Source organism: Sciurus vulgaris (genome assembly GCF_902686455.1).
Source record: "Sciurus vulgaris genome assembly, chromosome: 1".
NCBI classification, from domain to species: Eukaryota; Metazoa; Chordata; class Mammalia; order Rodentia; family Sciuridae; genus Sciurus; species Sciurus vulgaris.
In genome coordinates, this window is record NC_136461.1 from 99,604,738 (window position 1) to 99,626,363 (window position 21,626).

The 21,626-nt window shown below is 40.6% G+C and overlaps 1 protein-coding gene across 1 annotated transcript; it reads right to left on the reverse strand.

The window, feature by feature from the left end:
• Positions 1 to 11,134: 11,134 nt before the first annotated feature.
• KCNA3 (potassium voltage-gated channel subfamily A member 3) lies at positions 11,135 to 14,438 on the reverse strand. Its single transcript, XM_079109959.1, has one exon. It carries the CDS (start codon positions 14,311 to 14,313, stop codon positions 12,583 to 12,585), a length of 1,731 nt encoding a protein of 576 aa, XP_078966085.1. The 5' UTR covers positions 14,314 to 14,438; the 3' UTR covers positions 11,135 to 12,582.
• Between the last annotated feature and the right edge of the window lie 7,188 nt (positions 14,439 to 21,626).

Consider the following 21,626-nt stretch of genomic DNA (forward strand, 5'->3'; position numbering starts at 1 on the left):
CTTGTTAGAAACAAACATTTAAGTTTTCTTCATCTGCAACACTGATTATAGTTTTCGGATGATTAGCTTTTATCAAAATGTCCAAAGGTTGAAATGGTACCTTAATATACTTTTTCTTCTCTATATCTTGACCAGTATCTTTTATACTGCACATAATATGAAGAGAATCCTCCAGCTTTGAGCCATTTTCTTCATGTAAAGCATTTGTTAGACACATATTATTTAATGTCAACTGAAATAAAAATATGTGCTGGCAGACAGATCACTGCCCATCAGTGGCCTAACTGCCACTGCGTTCTTGATCCAAGCAATTTAAAACTGAGTATCCCACTGGTCAGCGCTGCTCTACACTCCTTTATGTGGGGCTCTTCAGGGATCTGTTGAGTAACCACAATAATTTATTATGTATTTAACTTTTGAAAATTATAGACTCTTTGTCAATAGAATAGTTCCATTCATTATGTTCTGTAAAATTTCTTAGCCATTACTTTAAAAAGTTCAATCAACTTAATTCCTAAAGGTATTAACCACATGTCAAATGCTTTTAATTTTTAAGTTAGAAAGAAATTTCAGATTATGCAGAAATTATACATTCTTTTCCATTAATAACAACCCCCAAATTTGGTCCAACCTTGTGTGATAGCTGGCTTTTTGAACACAAAAATTTATCCTCATTCTTAGAACTATCTGTCAGGTTCTGAGTGTCCACTGATTTTTAGAAAACTACATGTATTAATCTTCTAAATGAATTTCTGAGGGTTTGCTTCTTTTCAGACTATACATCCTACTATGGTTATCTAATATGAGAACTCTTCTAAATGGATAGAAAACACATCCTCAGACAATCGTCATGGAGAGGATAAAAGAGAGGCAGAGAGAGGGAGGGAGGAGAAAGATGCCAGTCTCAGAATGAGTCCTGTACTGATGAGAACCGTGTTCCATAGCCCCAGAATGCCAGGCCTGTAGTTTCTTTCCATTACAAATAATTTTCAAATCTATTGATCCTTTAAAAATATGAACTCTGCACAGTTATGGACCACTTTAAAGCATCATGAACTGGGACAACAAAAATCAAGGTCTGTGGAGAACCAAGAAATAAGGGTAACAGGTTTAGTGTTTCTCTCTCAAAAAAAAAAAAAAAAAAATTAGAGACAGTATTTTAAAAAATCAGAATATGACAGTGTTGTTCACCACTATATCTAGAATCCAGAGTAGTATCTGGCAAATGTAAAATGGATGAATAAATCCCTACCACTTTTCAGTGCCTGACACATAAGAGGTACTCAGTGAATATATGTTGAATGAATAAGGATATATTAAAATTACACTTACACACTCTAGAAACTTACCAACTGTATGATATAAAGAATACTTACAAAGACAAAAACAGAGAGTGCTAAATCCAGGTTTCAATATGTGAATATTATCCACCATTTCCCATACATACTCCTGGTTTTAGCAGATGTCTCCAAATCATATACCCAAAGATGATGATCTGGAATGTGAGTGTGCTTTGATGGAAATTAAATACTACATACCTACTGTGTTGAAGGAGCCATCACCTACTGAAGCTCTCCTCATTGGTCTGAATTATATTTATTCACTGTGATCAAAGATGTAATTTCTTAAAACTAAGTCAAAAGACAGGACCATATTCAAAATATGCTTACTTTTCACTGTGGGAATTTGAAAATTACAATGTCATAACAGTTATTGATGACTACTAACAAGAAAATACAAGTAATATGAATGATCTGGCATTGATGTTACTGCCTGGTCTTTGCTCACACTACTACTATGGTTCTGTTAACCTACACTTGTCCTGTTGCTGTTCCATTCTTTTTACATAGGGATTGGGCCTTTCTTTTCTAACTTCCTGTGTTAATATCTGCCTCTCAATGATCTTGATATTATTACATAAGTTTGGTAGATCATGGTATCCTAATAGATTATAGGTGTGGAGGGAGTTGTACTTCAGCAGAAACAAAAAATATTAAGTAATATCTGAATACTAATCATGACGTTTATCCTCATGGCTAAGAAGTGGGTTGAAAGGGAAAGAATGGACATTTGACTTCAGTATCAAAGTCAACTCCATTAAAAAAAAGAGAAAGGAGGTATAGTAGAAAATGGTAAACTATAATCAAATATACTTGATCAAATAAATGTAGCATATAAAGCAAGAAAAAAGAATAAGAACAAATTTCAATAATTACCAGTTTGTAAAGAAGTTAATTAATCCTCCATCAAGGCCTAAATGAAAGAGACTCAGCATCCTTAACTACTGAACTCACTGATTTTGTATTTTATGAGAAAAGAGTTGAAGTCATTCTAAAACATGTATGGGAACTTTGTTTTCATATGCCTATACTTAAACATCTATTAAATACTTAGAATTGACTGCACACTAGTAAGTTCTGCAAATTCTAACTAAACAGTAGCGAATAAGCTCAAGACTAGTAAGATTTCATAGTCATTTCATACAATTTTCTGATTGGGGGTCTAGAAAATTATGTATTTTTGGCAAGCAAATGAGATTTAAACTCACTTAGTAATTAAAGTTAGTAATATGCTAAGATGTGAGTTTTGTCAAAAATCTGGGAAGTCATGTGTTATGGCTTAGATAAGAGGTGTCCCCCCGTATCATGTGTGAAACAATGAAAGAAAGTTAAGAGGTGAATGACTGGGTTATGAGAACCTTCCGCAATCAGTGATTTAATCTCCTGTTAGGTATTAACGAGATGGTACTTGCAGCCAGGTAGGATGTGGCTATAGGAAGTGGGTCTTTGAGGGTGTGCCTTTGGGGCATACATTTTGTAGTAGAGAATCTCTCTATTCCTAATTGCCATGTCCTGAATGACTTTTCTCAGCCATGCCCTTCTGCCATGATATTCTGCCTCACCTTGGGCCCAAAGATATGAAGTTGGCCATCTGTGAACTGAGACCTCTGAAACTGAGCCCCCAAATAAACTTTTCCTCCTCTGATTGTCCTTGTCAGGAGTTTTGGTCATGGCAGCGAAAAAGCTGACTAAAACATCATGGGAAAATAAGCTTTAAAGCATAATCAACACTACTTTGAGCAACATTTAGGTCTAACAATAAATATGTGTAATTCACAGTTACATGGTAAAATAGATTTCTCTTTTGAAATCAGTTAAATGTTTGCAGTAAAAGGTCTACAGAATATAAACATAAAGCTATTAAAACACAGGCCTTACTTGCTCACACTTCCAGAGGCTAGAAGTCTGACATCAGGGTGTCAGAAGCATTGATTTCACCTTGTTCCTTGCTAGTAGATGGCTGTCATTTTCTGGTGTCTTCACATGGTTGTCACTCTATGTGTGTCTGCATGCTGTTTCCCTCTTCTTATAAGGACACCAGGCATTCTAGATTAGGGCCCATTCTCAATACCTTGTTGGGGGCTGTGCCATGTTGGCGGTGCCGGGATGGCGCCTGATCACATCGGCAGCAAGGAGGTTAATTGACATAAGCACACTCAGGTGATTTTATCGTCCACGCACACAATGTATGTACATGTGTTCTCGAGCACTAATTGCCTGCTCGGAGCATCTCGCCTAATCTTTGCGTAAGAGGCATGGCCCTGCTCTCCACCTCCTGGAGGTGATATAAGTGTAGGCAGAGTGAGACAGAGACACGACACAGCAGCCATTAGCAGAAAAGCAGGAGAAGAAAGACACACGCGTGGCAGCAGCCACAGGGAACAACACGCCGCAGCAGCTAGTAGGGAAAAGCGGGGGCAGCAGCCAGAAGAAAGAACATAGCAGCTAGTAGGGACAAACGGCAGCCATTAGCAGAAAAGCAGCTAGATGCCCGGCAGCAGCAAGTAGGGGCAGCGGCGGAAGGCAGATCGCAGAACGGAGAACTGAGATGCATCACTAGGGCACCTTGGGTGGATGTACCCTTAGTTCACAGGATGCAGGACTTTAAGGTGTAGCAAGTCTCTTCCTCTAAGCTCTAAGCAAAGCCTGCCTTTCTCTCAAAGTTTCTTTCTTAAGCAAAGTCTCTTTCTCTCTGATAAGCAAAGTCTCTGTCTCTCTCCTCTCAAAGCAAGTAAACCTCATTTCCTCTATCCTCTATAAATAAGCAAGAAAGCAGTGCACTAAAGAGAAAGATAGAAGTGCCTCAGTTTCTACTCCACCACCCATAAGACCTGTGCAAGTTGTTGCTGCAAGCAGTGACAAATATCCATGGAATTTGGAACCGCAAAGAGCCAGCAACAATACCTCACTTAAATGTAATGTCCTCTATAGATAGGGTGCCCAAATACAATCACATTCTAAAGTATGGGGATTAGGACATCAACATATAAATTGGGGCAACACAGTTGAGTTCACATTATTTAGCCCCCTTGTCTTCTAAAACTCTTGTCCTTCTCACTTGTAAAATAAATTTAATTCCAAGTGGAGAACTCTGGGATTACAATGAAACACCAGAATCTATCTCCCCATCTAGACAAATATTGTACAGAAAAATCTGGCTTATGCAACTATTTTGGGATTCTGGAGTCCATTGAAAAGTTTCAACTTCCGGGGGAAGGGCTGAATGCTAAATTGCAGTTAATTTTGATCAATTTCAGCTTTTAGCTCAGTAGTGGCTGTCCATTCCCTATCCCCAATAACTTATGCTTAAAATTTTTGTGTGGGCTTAACTGATGAACTGGTAAAAAGAGAAAAATATTCTAACTTCTACTGGACTATATATAAACTCAAGCACATTAATTTTCAATTTGATGACACATTTGGTAAAGAAACCATGCTACTTGGATGTGCAGAGGCAACAGCCAGGTCATTCTTTGGTCTGTTTTGCCTAAGAATTTCTGGAAGGCAGAAAATTCTGAAGGGGTGTGGAGAAAGCTGCTCTCTACTCATATTAGGAGAATCCTCCTTTTCTGCTGCAAAGCAAAGTACATCTGTCACAAAATTACCTAAGATCATGGTGCTATCTGTAGTACTCATATCAATGCTTTAGTTAGTTTCCATTGTTCCATATTATACATGTCACTTTTCCAGAGCTTCTAGAAATCCTCCAATACCAACATATACAACTAGGCTGCTGAAGCAGTCTAAGTTTTGCCATTATTACAATCATTCTAAGAATCTGCACCTATCTTTCATGGATGAAATGTGCCCCTCTCCTTTCATGTATGCATAATCTCTTTAAAAAATAACTGACTTATATGGTTTAGATATAAGGTGTCCCCCAAAAGCTCACCTTTGAGACAATACAAGAAAGTTTAGAGGTGAAGTGATTGGGTTATGAGAGCCTTCACCCAATCAGTGCATTAATCCACTGACATAGATTAACTGAGGGGTAATGGTAGGAAGGTAGATGTGGCTAGAGGTGACAGGTCACTGGGTGTACGCCTTTGGGGTATATGTTTTGTCCCTGCTCAGTAGAGCTCTTTCTACTTCCTGACTGCCATGTCCTGAGCTGCCTTCCTCTGTCATGCACTTCTGCCACCCTGTTCTTCCTCACCTCAGGCCCAGAACAATGGAGTCAGTCATTTAAGGACTAAGAACTCTGAAACTGTGATTCAAATAATTTTTTCCTCCTCTAATTGTTCTTGTCAGGCCTTTTGGTCACAGTAATGAAAAAGCTGACTAAAACACCTATCATATTACTTGATAGCTGCATTTAAAAGTATTTTATAAAATAAGTGATAGAGTTTTGTACCATGACTTGCTGGTGAATCTGTAATGCCTAATTCAATCATTTTTTATAGTAATGAAGACCTCATGTATTTTTAGGACTCATCATTAACTGAAACCAAATGTAAACTTACAGGGAAGTTTCTTAGAATGTCTATTAGATTGACAAGTCTTTTGGAGACCTTCCAATTGCTGTGCCACTTGGGTCAATGGGTCAAAGTAGTGTGTGTGTGTGTGTGTGTGTGTGTGTGTGTGTGTGTGTGTAATGAATCATATATAAAACACACTCCATCAGCTATTGTGTAGGAAACAGTCCCTCTGAAGCATTCTAACTTCCAGGTACCCTTGCTGATATCTCCTATAATGTTATGTTTAAGTCACATGAAGGAATTTTATTCCCATAACTGGGTAGTACTGAAGTATGTTTTACCAAATTGAGGCCTCTACAGTCACCTGAATATAAGGAATTTTATCCACAAGCACATGGTGAGGAATATAAGCTACAGAGTAATGGCAATGAAGCACAACACAAAATTTTTGTTTATAGGATAAAAACAGTTCCAATTGGAATTCTATATCCTTTTGCTCATAGATCCCTCCAATACTTATTGAACATCAACTGTATTCCAGGTGCATTTCCAAGTCTTGGGGGATATAGCACAATGAACAGACAAAATTTATGTCCTCATGGAAGGAAAGGGAAAAATGACCATAAATCAAGTACATAAATTATCTATTATGTTAGAGGAAAAACTAAGCATAAAAAGGATACAGAGAATATTGTGGAACTACGATTTTAAAACAGAGTAGTCAGGGAAGGCTTTAATAAGGTCACACCTGCTGGTGATGGAGTGAGTCATGCAGGTATCAAATTTGATTCTAGAACATTCTAGGCCTGGGAACACCAAGTACAAAGACTCCAGGGTGGAGCATGCCTGCTGTGAGGGGAAAAAGAGCAAGGAGGCCAGTGTGGGTGCAGCATAGGATCAGATGGGACAGTGGCAATGAAGGCCAGGAGAGTAAGAGAAGCTGAGTTAGGTGGGGTCTTACAAGCTATTGTAAGGCCTTCAGTTTGTATTCTGTGTGAATGGGAAGCCAAACAGGGGTTTTGATACAAAATAGTAACATGACCTGATGAATGTTTTAAAAGGATCACTCAGGGTGCCACAGGAAGAATTGTCAAGTAGGGGAAAGGATGGGAGCTGAGGGACCATAGGTGTAAGGCTACCTTTCGTATTACAACTTCAGTGGGGATCTCAACAGATTCCCAAGGGACTTTGTGCTCTGATAGTGGGTGTGAGCTTACAAGTTCACTGGAAGAGAAAAAGCTTCCCCTCCGTCCCTTCACATGAAGACACATGACCCTTGTGTCTACACAGTTCTGCATGAACAGACTCATTCACAACATTCTTTAGCTATGATGAAATATCATTTGTTAACCATCTAATTAATATGTCATTAACAGAACCCCAGTTTTTTTTTTCTTTCAGGGCAGAGTTCCTATTCTGTACCATTAAGGTTGCAACAATAAATAACATGGCTCCCAAGAAAATGATGGGGCCTGTTTTCTAGATCTCTCCTGTAATGCATTTGGTAATAGATGGTACAAATTTTGAAAGATAAGGAGGGGAAAGAGAAAATCCTTGAAAATATTTCTCTGTATAATGTATATTTCTCTACAATTTGGAAAATTAGTTCACAGAATCATTAAAAACCAAGACATACTGCTAGAAACCTTCTAACTAGTCTAAATCACTTAATTATATTTGCAAGCTGAATGTGAGTATATAAAAAATACTATTATCAAATGCTATATAGCAATGGCCATTCCCTGGCAGGAAGTTAAGAGCTAAGTCACAACAGTGATGTTTGGGCTGTGTGGTTTCTCCTTCCTTCTCCTTCCTGCCTCCTCTGATTTACCTTTTTTCAAAGGTTGCTAACCACTCCCTGACATTGTTTAAAAAATGTTAATGTTATATGTTTGCCACGACCAAATACAAAACAGAAAAAAAATCTCATGCTAAAATGCAATCCCTAAATATCCTCTTCCCCGTTCTTATGCTCCTCACCTCTATCTCACAGTGTTTCCATAAGTCTTCAGATTGGGGACTCATGTGCTTCTCTGCATTTCTTAGTGGGAAGGGTTATCACTTCTATTCACAGCTGAGAGGTGGGAAGAGCTTGGAACTGCTGTAGAAAATGTTGAAATTTTAAATGTATAGAAGTCAATAAATTAATAGTTATGGTTCTCACAGGAGTAAACTATTGGTATATACTCTATATGTTATATTTATATACTATCAGCAAAGTCATTACTTGAGTAGGTTGTAAAGAAGTAAATAAGTTTCATATAATAACAGGTTTTATGTAAACAAACCATAACTTCAAATTTCTTCAGACTGTGCATTTAAAATTTCAATTCTGAAATTCTATTTCAAAGTTTAGAAATAACAGATAGAACATTTTCTCACAGGTGTAGGTGTCAATGATTATGTCGCCATAGTTGGTGGATATGTAAGTTTGGTATAACATTAGTTTAAAACATAAAAAAAATAAATAATTACAAATGTTAGCTCCCATGATTCTCTCTGGATTCACCAGCTGCAGGACACATACAGCCCTCCAGGTGCTGCTGGATGTGCCTGGATCCAGTCATATTCCTCATAAGATTCTCTTACTATACACTGACATATGTTTACTTTTTTAATACCCAGAATGTGCAACTGAGCTCACCAGTGAAGCCTGTAGTTTGGCAAAGCTAACTGGCATGGGCAAATGTGGACACATTAGCATTTTGCTCTAAGCCCAAATCATCATTTTTATTTCAAAAATGACTTAGGACTTTAGTGAAGAGGCTAGTACATGTGACAAAATTATATCCTAATGTTTTTTAGCACACGGATTCTCTTAAGGATCCAGGGGGAGGTTTAGGAAGGCAATAATGTTACAAATTTCAAAGAACTGGCAATCTCCTTTAGTTTTCAACCCTTCTGCTCTAAGCAGTTTCTCCCTTTTTAATAAGGGAGAGTCAAAATGTTTACACAGATCTCTGGCATGTTTTCCTGGTGTTCAGTAACTTAAAATATAAGGAGATGGGAAAGCAATAAGTTGCAAAAAACTATCTTATGTTGTTGATTAGAACACATAAAACAGGAAATTAATCTCAAAACTGATAAATATCCATAATCTTAGTAGATGTCACTAGAATGACTGATTATACTTTCTAAGATTAAATCCAGATAAATCAATCATAATAAAATAATCTTTTATTACTCAAAAAGTCAATCTTTTTATTCAATTTAAATAACATATTTGATCCTTCTGGATAAAAAATATCTGATTATTAAGAAAGGGTTAATTTTCAGTAACTGAATGAATAGGTCTCTGGAGGTATCCATCAGTAACATGGGTGAAGTCAAATCTAAAAGCATAAGGGGTTTATGTTACTTTATATTTCAAATCACTTAATACAAGCCATGGGTTTTGGAGACAGAATGACCTGACTTTAAATTGTTACTGGATCTCTTGGAATCTCAGGGAAATCACTTAACTTCAGTCATTTATTTTTCACTCTCCTAAAATGAAGTTAATGGCACTTACCTTGTAGAATTGACAACTGTCCAGGGCTTGTTTGATCCTTAATAAGTGATAATTATTATTGTTATTTACAAAGGAAATAGGATGCCATTGATTATTTGTATATTTCATATTCACAAAGCTTTGCATTAATCACACAATGCTTGTGAGTAATGATTATAAAATATAATCTCTTAGTAAAATCTCTGCATGCCATGCAATCATTTTTTCTAAGTGTTCTATCTGTGTTAACATGTAATATTCACAAAAACGTATAAAGTGCTATTTATGATCCTCATTTTACAAATAAGGAAACTGAGGAACAGAGAGATTATGTAATTTGCTCAAGGTCATATAGCAGTCAGGATTCAAAACCTGGCAATATGAATGCACAGCTTATGCTTTTTAGCCACTTCATTAAAAGCCCACACATAACATTATTATAAGATAACAGGCATTCACTCAACAAACATACCAGGTGCTACATTCTGTACTAGGTACTACTATCCAAAAATCAAAACACAAACCTATAACCTTTAAGGAGCTTCCAATATGGCGACTAGCAGCAATATACTCCCTCAAAGTTATGACTCAAAACCTGTGCTATTTCTCTGGATAGAAAAAAAAGGTTCCCTTTTAAATTACTGTTATTTAAGAAACACAAAAATTATAGCACAACCATAATTTCTTTATAGAATGAATTGAGTTTTATAGAATGAATTTGTGATTTTTGCATAAATATGAATAAAACTCACTGCACTTAGTTCATCCTTATGTGAAGATCTTTTAAGAACAGATATAAAATTATTTTATATGATTGCTATAGTACATCCAACATTATTATCAAAATGGGTCATAAAAGGAATGCATTGTCATTAAGAATACCAAAGGATAGGTTAAAAGGTAGCTCAACATTAAAAGTAACTCAAACAAGAAGCAAAGGAAACTAGATACAGGAGTCTTCTTTAGATACAAATAGATAAGAACAAACAACAACCCTATGACAGGGTACATACAGATTTCTTGCCTCTATTTTGTTTTTTGGGGGGTGGTCTTTTCTTTCTTCTTCCTCCTCTTATGGTCTCAATCATTATTTCCTACTCTCTAAAATGCACAAATAATAAAGTAGGTGGACTTCTAATTACCTGAAAATATCTTTTGAGCTTTAAAAATAGGGTTACTCTCATTTACTCTAATTGCCAAAAGGTAATTGTGCATAATGTATAATTTGTGTGTGTGTATACATACATATATATAACATACATAACATATACAAAATGATTATGTTTAAGTAAAATGTTACTCTTTTCAATTTTAACCATTTGTTTCAAAGAATGGCACTACTGCATTCTACTAAATAACTTATGTAAATGAAAACCGGACCAGTAATCTAACAACTGAAGGTTGTGCCTTTTATTCTTTTTTAAGTAGAATCAGGTTGTTCAGAAGTCCAGGGGGTTGGTAAAAGTAATGGAATAATTTTCAGTTCAGTTTGAGTGAAAGTTATCCTGAAGAGAAATGACTTTTTTTTATTCTTTTGCAATAAACAATGAAAACCAAATGATAATAGCAACATGAAAAAATATGGAAAAGTTGCTGTAAGCAATCTTTAAAAGGTCAGTTGGCATATAATTAATATAAAACTATTGGTTTTTTAAGTCTCATCAATATAGATACAAATTACATGTCCTTTGATCCCTGTACAAAGGACCACCCAGAGCTCACCTGATTCTGTCTGTCTGCCGGCAACCCTTAGCATATGGCTGACACTTGCAGGTGTTCCCTCAAGGTCTGCTTCCTTTCTGATCCTCCTTTTTGTTGATTGCCTGTAATTCCCTCAGTTAAAAATGTGCATCCTTACATATTTGAAGTTTATTTAGCTTTTCAAGTGCTGTGTTGGTGACAGTCCTGCTGTAGGACCTGTCTTTGTAATTTTTTTTTTTTTTTTAATGAGGAAATCTGAAGGTCCCTTGTAGTAGTTTCAGGAACATGGAATCTCTCATTTGCTTATGTACAGAACACTTTTACATTTGCTTTTAAATTCCATTTGTTGGCTTGTCACTTCATGGAGAAAGCTGTAGAGAAGCATCTTTTAAAATTATTACCTAATAATACCTGGCATTTAATTCAGATCATGTCTTATTGTGGTTTACATGTAACATTCCAAAGATGATATTTTCCCTTCTTGATTCAGTCATTATGGAATAACATCAATGATTTTTCATAGCAAAAAAAAAATGCATTTCCTGGTTCTTTTCACCTCCTTAGATTCTCAGGCTTAACTTTATTTGTGCGGTTTATTCAAATAGTGGTTTTCCTTATGAAATCATGTTAAGTAGGAACCATCTGGAAAGGTTACTGTGGAAACGGAAGGGGCTGGGGGTGGGGCTAGAGAGCAAAAGATGCCATGACAACCTTTTTCGGGTTTCCCAGGAAACATGGGTTGCTATGGGAACTGCATCAGTCAGGTCCGAATTAGTAACTTCCGCTGGAAGGGGTGTCTGCCACTTTAATCTTCTTGCGATACTGCAGAAGCTTATCTCTCAGATGCATTAGGAAATTTTTGTTTCTCAGCAGCACTGAAAACATCTGTTTTTAGAGTTTGATAGACATTGGCTGGGACAAATGCATAAACTTCACCAGAATCTGTCAAGTCAAATACTTTCAAAATGCTTTGCAAGCCCCAAAGAGTTAAATTAGAACAGGACATCTTGGGCATTTCCCTTTGTTCAAAGTTGTAGAGACCTTTAAAATTCTGGGAGAAGAGGATTCATCTAGAAACTCCAGTCAAAAACCAAAAAAAACTCATGGTGGGTTTACAAGTCATAGTTCTAGTTAAGACTTCTCATCCACATACCCAGAGGATAGGCAACTGAACTAAATATTTAATAAATAATGTTGAAGGGTCCACCAAACTGAAGCATCATTGAAGTATTTGTCTTCTTTACTTAGTAAAGAAACAACTACTTAAACATTTTGAGGTTAAACAGTTACTCTAACTGTTCTTTAGTTTCATTTCCTCCCAGGATGTACATTTTTTTTTTTTTTAAATAGGGCATGTACTGCTAGAAAACAAGTTTAATGTAAGATTGTTGTTCACAAAAATCAAGAAAGAGGGGGAGGGGGAAAAAGGAGAGCTGAGAGAATGCAGCCCACCTGCAACACAGGCACCTGTTTCAGTATGAAGCAGTAAGGAGAGGGAGAATGGAGTGTGCTTCCCACTTCTTCAGGTCCTTTCCTTGATGAATGGTCTGGAAATGTACAAAACAAGGGCGTCACAGACCAAGGGGGCACGTTCCACACAAAACTTAGCACAGTATGTCACTCCTATCCTATATTAAACATCGGTGAATATTTTTTTGATGTTGACACAGGAGTTGGGATTATTGTTCGTGGTGCAGGTGGCAGTGGAATTGCCTGTTTTGAAAGGGGTCTGGGGAAAAGCACTGTGGTTCATATCCCCCTCTTCGATCACCATATACTCCGACTTACTTAGAGTCGAGTTACTCCGTGCTTTTCGGAGCTCCTCAGCTGAGGAGGAGAGGTGCTGGCAACTTCCCACGTGCATGTACTGGGCTTGCTCTTCCCCTTCTGTCTCCCGGTGGTAGAAGTAATTGAAGTTGGAAACAATAACAGGAACTGGCAGGGCAATGGTTAAGACACCAGCGATGGCACAAAGAGACCCCACGATCTTGCCCCCTATGGTCACTGGGTGCATATCTCCATAACCTACTGTTGTCATGGTTACCACTGCCCACCAGAAGGCATCCGGGATACTACTAAAACCCGAAGTGGGGTCGTCTGCCTCAGCAAAGTAGACCGCACTGGAGAAAAGGATGACCCCAATAAAGAGGAAGAAGATGAGCAACCCCAACTCCCGCATGGAAGCCTTCAGTGTCTGCCCCAGAATCTGCAGTCCCTTGGAGTGGCGGGAGAGTTTGAAGATGCGGAAGACCCTCACCAGGCGAATGACCCTTAGGATAGCCAGGGACATGGCCTGCTGTCCGTTGCCCTGTCGCTCGGCCAGCTCGGTACCCAGGGTGATAAAATATGGGATGATAGCCACAATGTCTATGAGGTTCATGATATTTCTCGAGAACGTGGCTTTGCTGGGGCAAGCGAAGAATCGCACCAGCAGCTCAAAGGAGAACCAGATGATGCACAGGGTCTCCACCACGAAGAAGGGATCCGAGAAGCTGGAGGCTCCCGCAGGGGACCCCGACGTACTGTTACTGGCCGCCTCAAATACGTCCTGCGACGGCGAGGAGGGGTAGTCCTTCTCATCTCGGAACTCTGGCAGCGTCTCCAGGCAGAAGATGACAATGGAGATGAGGATGACCAGCACAGACACGATGGCTATGCCCCGGGCCGGCCCCGAGCTCTCGGGGTACTCGAAGAGCAGCCACACCTGGCGCTGGAAGTCGCGGCGGGGCAGGGGCCGCTCCTCCTCCCGCAGGAAGCCCTCGTCCTCGCGGAACTTCTCCATGGCCTCCTCGCCCAGCTGATAGAAGCGGATCTCTTCGGAGAAGATGTCGATGGGCACATTGACCGGCCGGCGGATGCGGCCCCCGGATTGATAGTAGTAGAGGATGGCGTCGAAGCTGGGCCGGTTGCGGTCAAAAAAGTACTCATTGCGGAGCGGGTCGAAGTACCTCATGCGACGCTTGGGGTCGCCCAGCAGCGTCTCTGGGAACTGGCAGAGGGTCTTAAGCTGCGTCTCGAAGCGCAGCCCCGAGATGTTGATGACCACGCGCTCCCCGCAGCAGTCCTGCTCGCCTGCAGCCGGCAGCGCGGGCGGGAGCGGCTCATAGCGGTCACAGCCGCCTCCGCCGCCGCCGCAGCCGCCCTGGGGCTGGCCTCCGCCGCCGTCGGCCGGCTCCGGCTCCTGCAGGTGGTCCCCGGGCACCACGGTCATGTCGGGCGGCAGCTCGGGGCCTGCGGCGGGCTCTGCGTAGCCGGGGTTCACCAGAGTGTGGGCGCCGCCGCTCGCGCGGTCCTGGGGAGGGTGGGTGCGGTGGTGGGCGAAGGGCTGCGGCGGCGAGCGCAGGAGGCTGATGTGTTCGTCCATGCAGCGGGAAAGAGGCGGCAGCGGCGGGGCCGAGTCGCTCCTCCTCGCGCTCCCCGCCCCTTTGCCGCCTCCGCCCCTGAGCCCAACCCGCCGCCTGTTGCTGCAGCCGCCGCGAGGCTCAGTCTGGGTCTGGCGCTGTGCGCCGGGCAGCCCAGCAGAGACGCCTCCTCACCTCTCCTCCGCCCCCTCCCGCGGGGCGCGCGCCCGCCCATCCGCGTCCCCCAGGACTCCCGCCCACCGCGCGGGCGCGCGCCCCGCTTTCCTGGGGAGCCGCGGGCCTGTCCCTCTAGGCTGCCCTCGTAGCTGCTCTGAGTCACCGAAGCACCCCCGTTTCGCACCTTGAGGTACCCGCAACCCCTACCCGGCGGAGCTGCCCTCGGGGAATCCAGCCGCAGACCCGGACCCCTGGGCTCAGTGTCCCCCCGCCCCCCACGCAGTTCGCGTGGCCGCGTCCCAATCACCAGGCTGCTGGAACTGCGGCAGGAACCACACCTCGGCCTAAAAGCGCAGGCCTCCTGCACTCCACCTGGGCCTGCCGACCTGGGGGAGGCAAGTTCCTTGGAGCCCGGATAGCAGAAACTGGGGCAGGGGAGAAGCGAGGACCAAGAAGTGACCTCTTGCCCAGGCCTGAGCATTGCGGAGGGAGGGAGTGCAGGCCAGGTGGGCTCCCTGGGCAAGAGGCAAGTCTAGTATCAGCATCTTGAGCTCCCTTGAGGGTAGAGGACTGCCCAGACCCAGAGGTGGGTTTTCTAAATAATTTAACTTCTGCTGAGAAGCCAATCGAAGTAATAGGCGCTGATGGGTTTCTCCCCTGGAGTTTGAAAGAAGTGGGTCATGAAAGGCGTTTGGAGATTTGCTCCTGTAGTGAATAGTTAACATGGGGCAGAATCATGACCAAGTTACTGGTTGGGATTAGCAGGGGCAACCTGGTCTTTAGAGTACATGGGAATTCCCTGTAGGTGGGAAAATAAGAGGAAAACTGGATAAGGAAATTCACCACATCTAATTTGTGTGGTTAAAAAACCCCACTCTGTGATTTAAGCCTGTCATGGGAAGGACAAAAGCAGGACCTACACCTAGACACTCCTTAATGTGCTACTATGCCCTATGGTAAGGAATCTGCCATGTGCTAGTTGGTCAAGAGGGAGAACATTCATTTTGCAACTTGTGCCTCTGTTGCTTGATTTGGGTCCAGAGATAATTTGCATTTATCTACTTTGAACTTGAACTACTTCTGCAAATTATTGTGGTCGCTTAGAGCACAATTTCTACCTCCAGAGATTTTATCAATCCCAATGTTAAGTCAATCCTAGTTTTAGAAAAATCTTTTTGTCTTATTGTGTCATTCAAATCATTTACAAAAGAGGAACTGTTGTCTAGACAACTCCTCATCCATCCAAAGTGAGCTGAAAATTCGATTTGAAGTAAGAGTGATTCATGGTCATGCCTTCCCATCACTGCTCCCAACCATGAGGCTTTCTAGGGTAAAAGTAGGTCTTACTCAATTTCTGTTCCTAGCAACTGCGAGAGTGCCTTGGAAATAGTGGGAACTTGGCATATGTTTGTTGAGTTGAATTCTCCACCAAATGATTCTTTGCATTTCTCTCTGCTCAAGGGAGGCAACATTTCTTTTTGTGTCCAGGACCCTACTGAGAGTGCTGGGATGAGGAATGAGGGGAAACAGCCCACAGTGCAATGCCTTAATCAGGTATTCCAGAGTTTCCACCTCTGGCTCTTCTGAGCACAAACACTCATGTTCTTTACTATTCTTTCATCTTCCACTTCACATCCAGCTCAGTGCTGGGCACTGCAAGCAGTAACATATTTGTGAAATGGCAAATCTGGACAACTGTGTAAAATACTCTCACACAAAACTCTAGAACAATGCTTTATGTGACAGTCACCTCAGTATTTTACTTATATTTTTTGAGTTGGCAGTCGGGATAGCAGTATCATTAATCATTCATATATTTAAATCTAAGAATGAGCCAGACTGCTCGCTACAAGGATAGCTCATAGAAAGGCAGAGACCCTATTTTTAAAGATCAAATGTTTCATGCACTTCTATGTCTGATTTGGAAAGTGATTTATTCTTCCTTTCGCAAGAATTAGTGCTGAAATTAATATTAATCAATGGCAAGTAAGACCAGAGCAGAGGATGGTCCTGTGATGGATGGTCACAAGCTGTGACCTGCTGTGAAGTATCTCTCCTTCAGAAATGAATATTTCCATTCCTTTCATGTATTTGCCTTGTCTGGAAGACTCAGCTTATGAGCTTCTTAGGATGGCCCTTTAGATTTGAGGCCCAGAGAAGTTTTTGCAATCTGTTCAGTTCACATGGCCTGTTAGTGGCAGAACTGGGTCTAAAGTATTGGACCATTCCCAAATCCAGTGTTTGCTTTACTGTATCACACTGTGAAACTCTTATGTTGATCACTTAATAAATACTAGATTTCTAACAGCAGCCTATTTGCTTCTGATTGCCGACTAGTTCACTTCAATTCATATTTAACTGAAAACCACTGCCTTCTGACGGTTACTCTGTTGTCTGTAGGAAATGAGTTGGTGGGTGCATTCCAGCCCTGTTGGACAGCAGAGTCCATCACAACAAATCAGTGTCAAAAATGGCACTTCAGGAGGAACACATACCATTTATTTAGTACCCCCAACAGAGTAGCTCAAAGTGATTTGAAAATGTCTCATTAATCCTCATGACACCCCTGTGGGATAATAATAATATTATTATAATGTTTAAGGGCAGAATTGTGGCAAAGCAAACTGCTTCTCTGAGCATGTGCTAGATTGCTTCATATTTCCATCGTCAATATTAAAAGTCTAAGTAAAGCCCTCAGGTTTGCAGTCACCCAGGGTAAATCTTGGTTCAGCCTTTCTATGTTCCTCTAGTCATATCCAGGTTTCCTTACTGACCAAAACAGAACTAGAAATAGTTCCCCAGTTGCCAGATGGCAAAAAAAAAAACATCTGGGATTAGTCCAAAAGTGATTGAGAGTGGGACCTGGAGATTCTAATCCACAATTAAAAATGAATGGAGAAAGAGTACTCACTATGCCCAAAGTTTTGTGCTCTATGAGCTTTAAATATAGACCTTGCTCTCAATAGGCTTGAGTTGAGAAGATAGGACGTAAATCTGTGAAAATTTTTACAATGCTATTAGTTAATGATTCAAGACAATAGTACAGAAATGTCATAAAACAGCCTGCTACCATTCTGTGTATTCTAGACAAACTGGCTGCCTTGCTGTTTCTCAATCATACCAAGCTTGTTCCTGTTTCAGCGTCTTCATATTTGCTCTTCCCTTTGCCTCAAACACTCCAGATTTCACGTAGTTCTCTCTTGCATGTTAGGTCTTCAAAATGTCACTTCATCAATGATGCCTTCCCTGACCACTACCACCTGATTGCAGATAGTACTCCCTGCTTCCCCTCTCCCCCAGGTCTCTTATCTCTTTATTTTTCCTCATTTAGTTACTTGAAATTATATTTTATGTTTATTTTGTTCCTTGCTTATTGACTATCTCATAAACTATAATATAAACTCCCCAATGGCAGAGTTTTGAGTTTTCATTTCTGTATCCCCCAACTCCTGAATAGTGGCGTGACACATAGTGAATGCTTAATGTTGTGTTGAATAGGGAAACAAAAGGCACAAGGCAAATATACAAGTGTGTTAAAGTATAGTGTGTGATCTAGTTTTGCTGGAGAGGATCTAGTTTGGAAAGGTATCTGCTGATTCTGATTCTAGTTCATGGAGCTAGCTGAACTGTGCAAGCATTGCTTTTTCAGGTGCCACATTCTTCTACTTTTCTCTACTTTTATTCTTCCCACCATCCCCAATGAGTCTATCCTGCACTCCAGAATTGTATTTTAAACTCCTCACTTGATTTTCTTCCTGCAGATACTCAAAAGTTAATATTTATAGTGTTTAACTCATTATCTTTCTCGCCAACTTGCTTCTCTTCCTATTTTCCTTACTTTGTGCTGGAATATAGAGTCATCCCCACATCCTTCCTCTGCCCCTACATTGGTCCCCAAGTGTTTTCCAGTCCCCCTCCAAGTCCCTGCCAGTTCTGTCGTCAGTCTCCATCCTCACTGCCATTGCCCCAGTTCAGGCTGCCATAATAGTTTCATAACAGACTCCCTGCTTTCAGCCTCTTTCATGTATCTCAACCTACAGGATGTAGCTGAGTTATTTTTGTGTACCTTAGATTTGATCACATTGTTCTCTGGGACTACCATCATGACCACACCAGGCCCTGACCTGCCATTTTGGCTGCATCTCACACCACTTGCTGGTCTGGACAGGTCATTCACGTACATGCTGCCAGGCCTTTGCTCAAGCTTACTGCTCATGCTCTAGTTTGCTGGCTGTTCCCACCCTTGTCCCACTGGTAAATTCAATCTGTACATCCCAGCTTAGAGGTCATTTCTTTTGAGATCTCTACCCGCTCTGTCAGCCATGGTTACCGCTTCAAAGAAAATTCAATAAAGCTGATTATATATGAATTCAGTGATATTCTTTCTCATCAGAGCTCTGTGGCATTTTGTTCATAACTCCCATTAAAGGGCTTTGGTGCACTATATTTAGGTTGTATGCTGTGATCTGTTTTCCTATGAGAATACGAACTCCATAATGCTAATAGCTAACATATTGAGCATTGAACATGTTGTGCCAAGTCAGGCACTGTGCTAAGCACTTTATATGTAGTAGACTCCCATAGCCCTGTAGGGCAGATTATATTACTACTGTACCATTTCACAGGTGCAGAAACTTAGTGTAGAGGTGGTAAAGTCACTTGTGCCTAATCACAGCTAGAAAACGGTAGGAAACACTGAGGAGCTCACGTCCTTAAGCCATGCCTCAGGCTGCCTCTGTGAGGATTAGATACCTTGTCCTGTTCATCTCTCTATTTCCAATCTCCAATATTGTACTGCTGTAGGAGAAATGCTTTTCAAATAGTATGACAGAAGAAAAATGATTATGAAGCATGCATTCTTATTCACTAAAAAACTGATAGTCCATGATGAAGGAGTTATGTTAATACAAAAGCTATAAATGAACCCTCCTGAACTTGTACTATTTTTTAAGAAGTGACAGATGCTAGATACAGAGAGGTGTTTCTTCCAGAAGTAGATGCAGATTCAGGTCCTGATGGCATCCCTGACAATGACCTGTAAATTTGTGTTTGTACATGGCAGAAGGATTTTCAGAAAAATATTTCTATTCATGAAAGACCAAAATTCTATCGGCAAGTATGTCAACCCAAGAGTTAAAAGGACTGTGTTAGACCAAGCATTTAAGTAAGACTGATGCCTTCCTCCTAAGTCTCTATGTATGAGAGAGAGAGGTGTGGGGGAGGGAGAGAGAAAACACTCAGGCACTGAAACACCTGCATGGCCTTTTCTGGTTCTGGCTAATTTATCGAAAGAGCAGGCACAGTCACATGTCTAATCAGAGATGAGATGTGCAATTAATGATGCACTAAGCCCTTAAGGCTCCTGGTATGTACCAATTATTTGTTTGCAGATAGGAATCTTCTCAACATGTGTAGAAGCAATTGAATGGTTTTAGAGCACTAGCAAATATATTCACTTTCTTTTGGCAAGATGTACATTACAAATATTTTCATCATGGTTTTGCTCCAAGTGATTTTGACCAAGAATGTTTTAAAATATCTAGAAAATTTCTGTAATTTATTTCCTCGTGTGTCTTCTATGAAGTACAGTGTTATAAAGCTATAGAAAAGCTACAGTTTAACTCTTTATTTCAAGAACTAAAAGGACTTATTTTAGTTAAAAGATTGAGTTGACATGAATGTGAACTAATGAACGTAAATTGATGTGAAATTGTGAAGCTTTTGTGAACACTAACAGGAACTTATTGGAGTGTTATAAAGTCAAGAACAAGTTTTGATAGAGGTATTTTGTATTACCATTCTGGTGAAAATCAAAATCCATCTTATGAATCCACATACATACTATAACGGTGTCATTACTCCACCCTTAGGTTTTTCAATTATGTTGACAAAGCAATTAAAAAATGTTTCTGTAGAATAGTATTACAATTCTACTGAGTTTTCATTTACAGCAGTAGTAATGAAAGTGCATAAAAGGTCCATAATGATCCAATTACCACTAAATATTATGACAAAAGAATATGAATGCAATTCTAAGGGGATTTCATCATACCTGAGGTATAATGTCATTGATATATTACTTGGCTATAAAATGGGTACAGATTAACATTAAACCGTGTTGTGATGTATCAGTTCCTTCCTGACTCAGCTGCAACTGTGTAAGTATTCTTTTATGGGTTCAGGACTTCTCTGACTGAACCAATTCTAAACAAACTTGTTGAAATATATTAGGAAATCTAGTTTTTATCCTCCCATCTGGTGGGGGTCTAGAATCTTTCTCACTACTTTAAGCTCTGTGTGCCTGAGGGAGGCCCTCCATTGTCCACAAAGCTTCCATGTAGTTCTGAATACCTGCCATATTCTGCCTGATAACAGGACCAACCCTCTTACTACCATTGTCTCCAGTTTCTCCATTTGGACTGAAGCTCTGTCTTGAAACTTCATCATCATATAGAGAGTCAGGTCTCTTTTAACCCTTAAAAACCTCCCCAATACTAAATCCTATCCTAGGCTGGAGTCTGTATTTATGCCAGATGGGCCTCTTGGAGCTACACATCTTCCACCATCTGCCTGTCTACCATTAGTGCCATTTCCATGGTCATCCCCATGGCACTCTATCCTCCAATGACTTGGAACTCTTGGGGGATGAGGTTTTCCCAACTTGCACCCAAATTTCATTTTTCTCCCTAGGACTTCATGATTTAAGAAGCTGGCTACCCTTCTTGGAACCTGTCCTAAAGCTGAATTTATTCTCTTAGCATCAAATCTCACCATTGTCAGCTTCCCTCCTTGTGCTTCCCATCCTAGCATAATTCATGACTGAATTGCTGAGGTTGGCGTGCACAGCTAGAAATGCTCAACCAATTTTAACTGAAGTCCATTGTTTATATAGTGACATAAATGAACGATATAATGAACTGTCTATCGGTTGAATGAATGGCCTTATTTGCCATTCCTGTCATACTCCCTTTGAATGTAAGAATCCACCTGTGGAATGCCAGCCTCAACATCATGTGAACAGATTTTCTGCCAAATGTTCCTGTGTTGAAGATTAGCTTTCAAGAAAAGCCTACTGTTTGAGCATGTTTATCCATTATGCTGCAACGAGCTAATGTTAAGATGTACTGTAGTGTGGCAGAGAGGGTTCTAGCCTTGGATT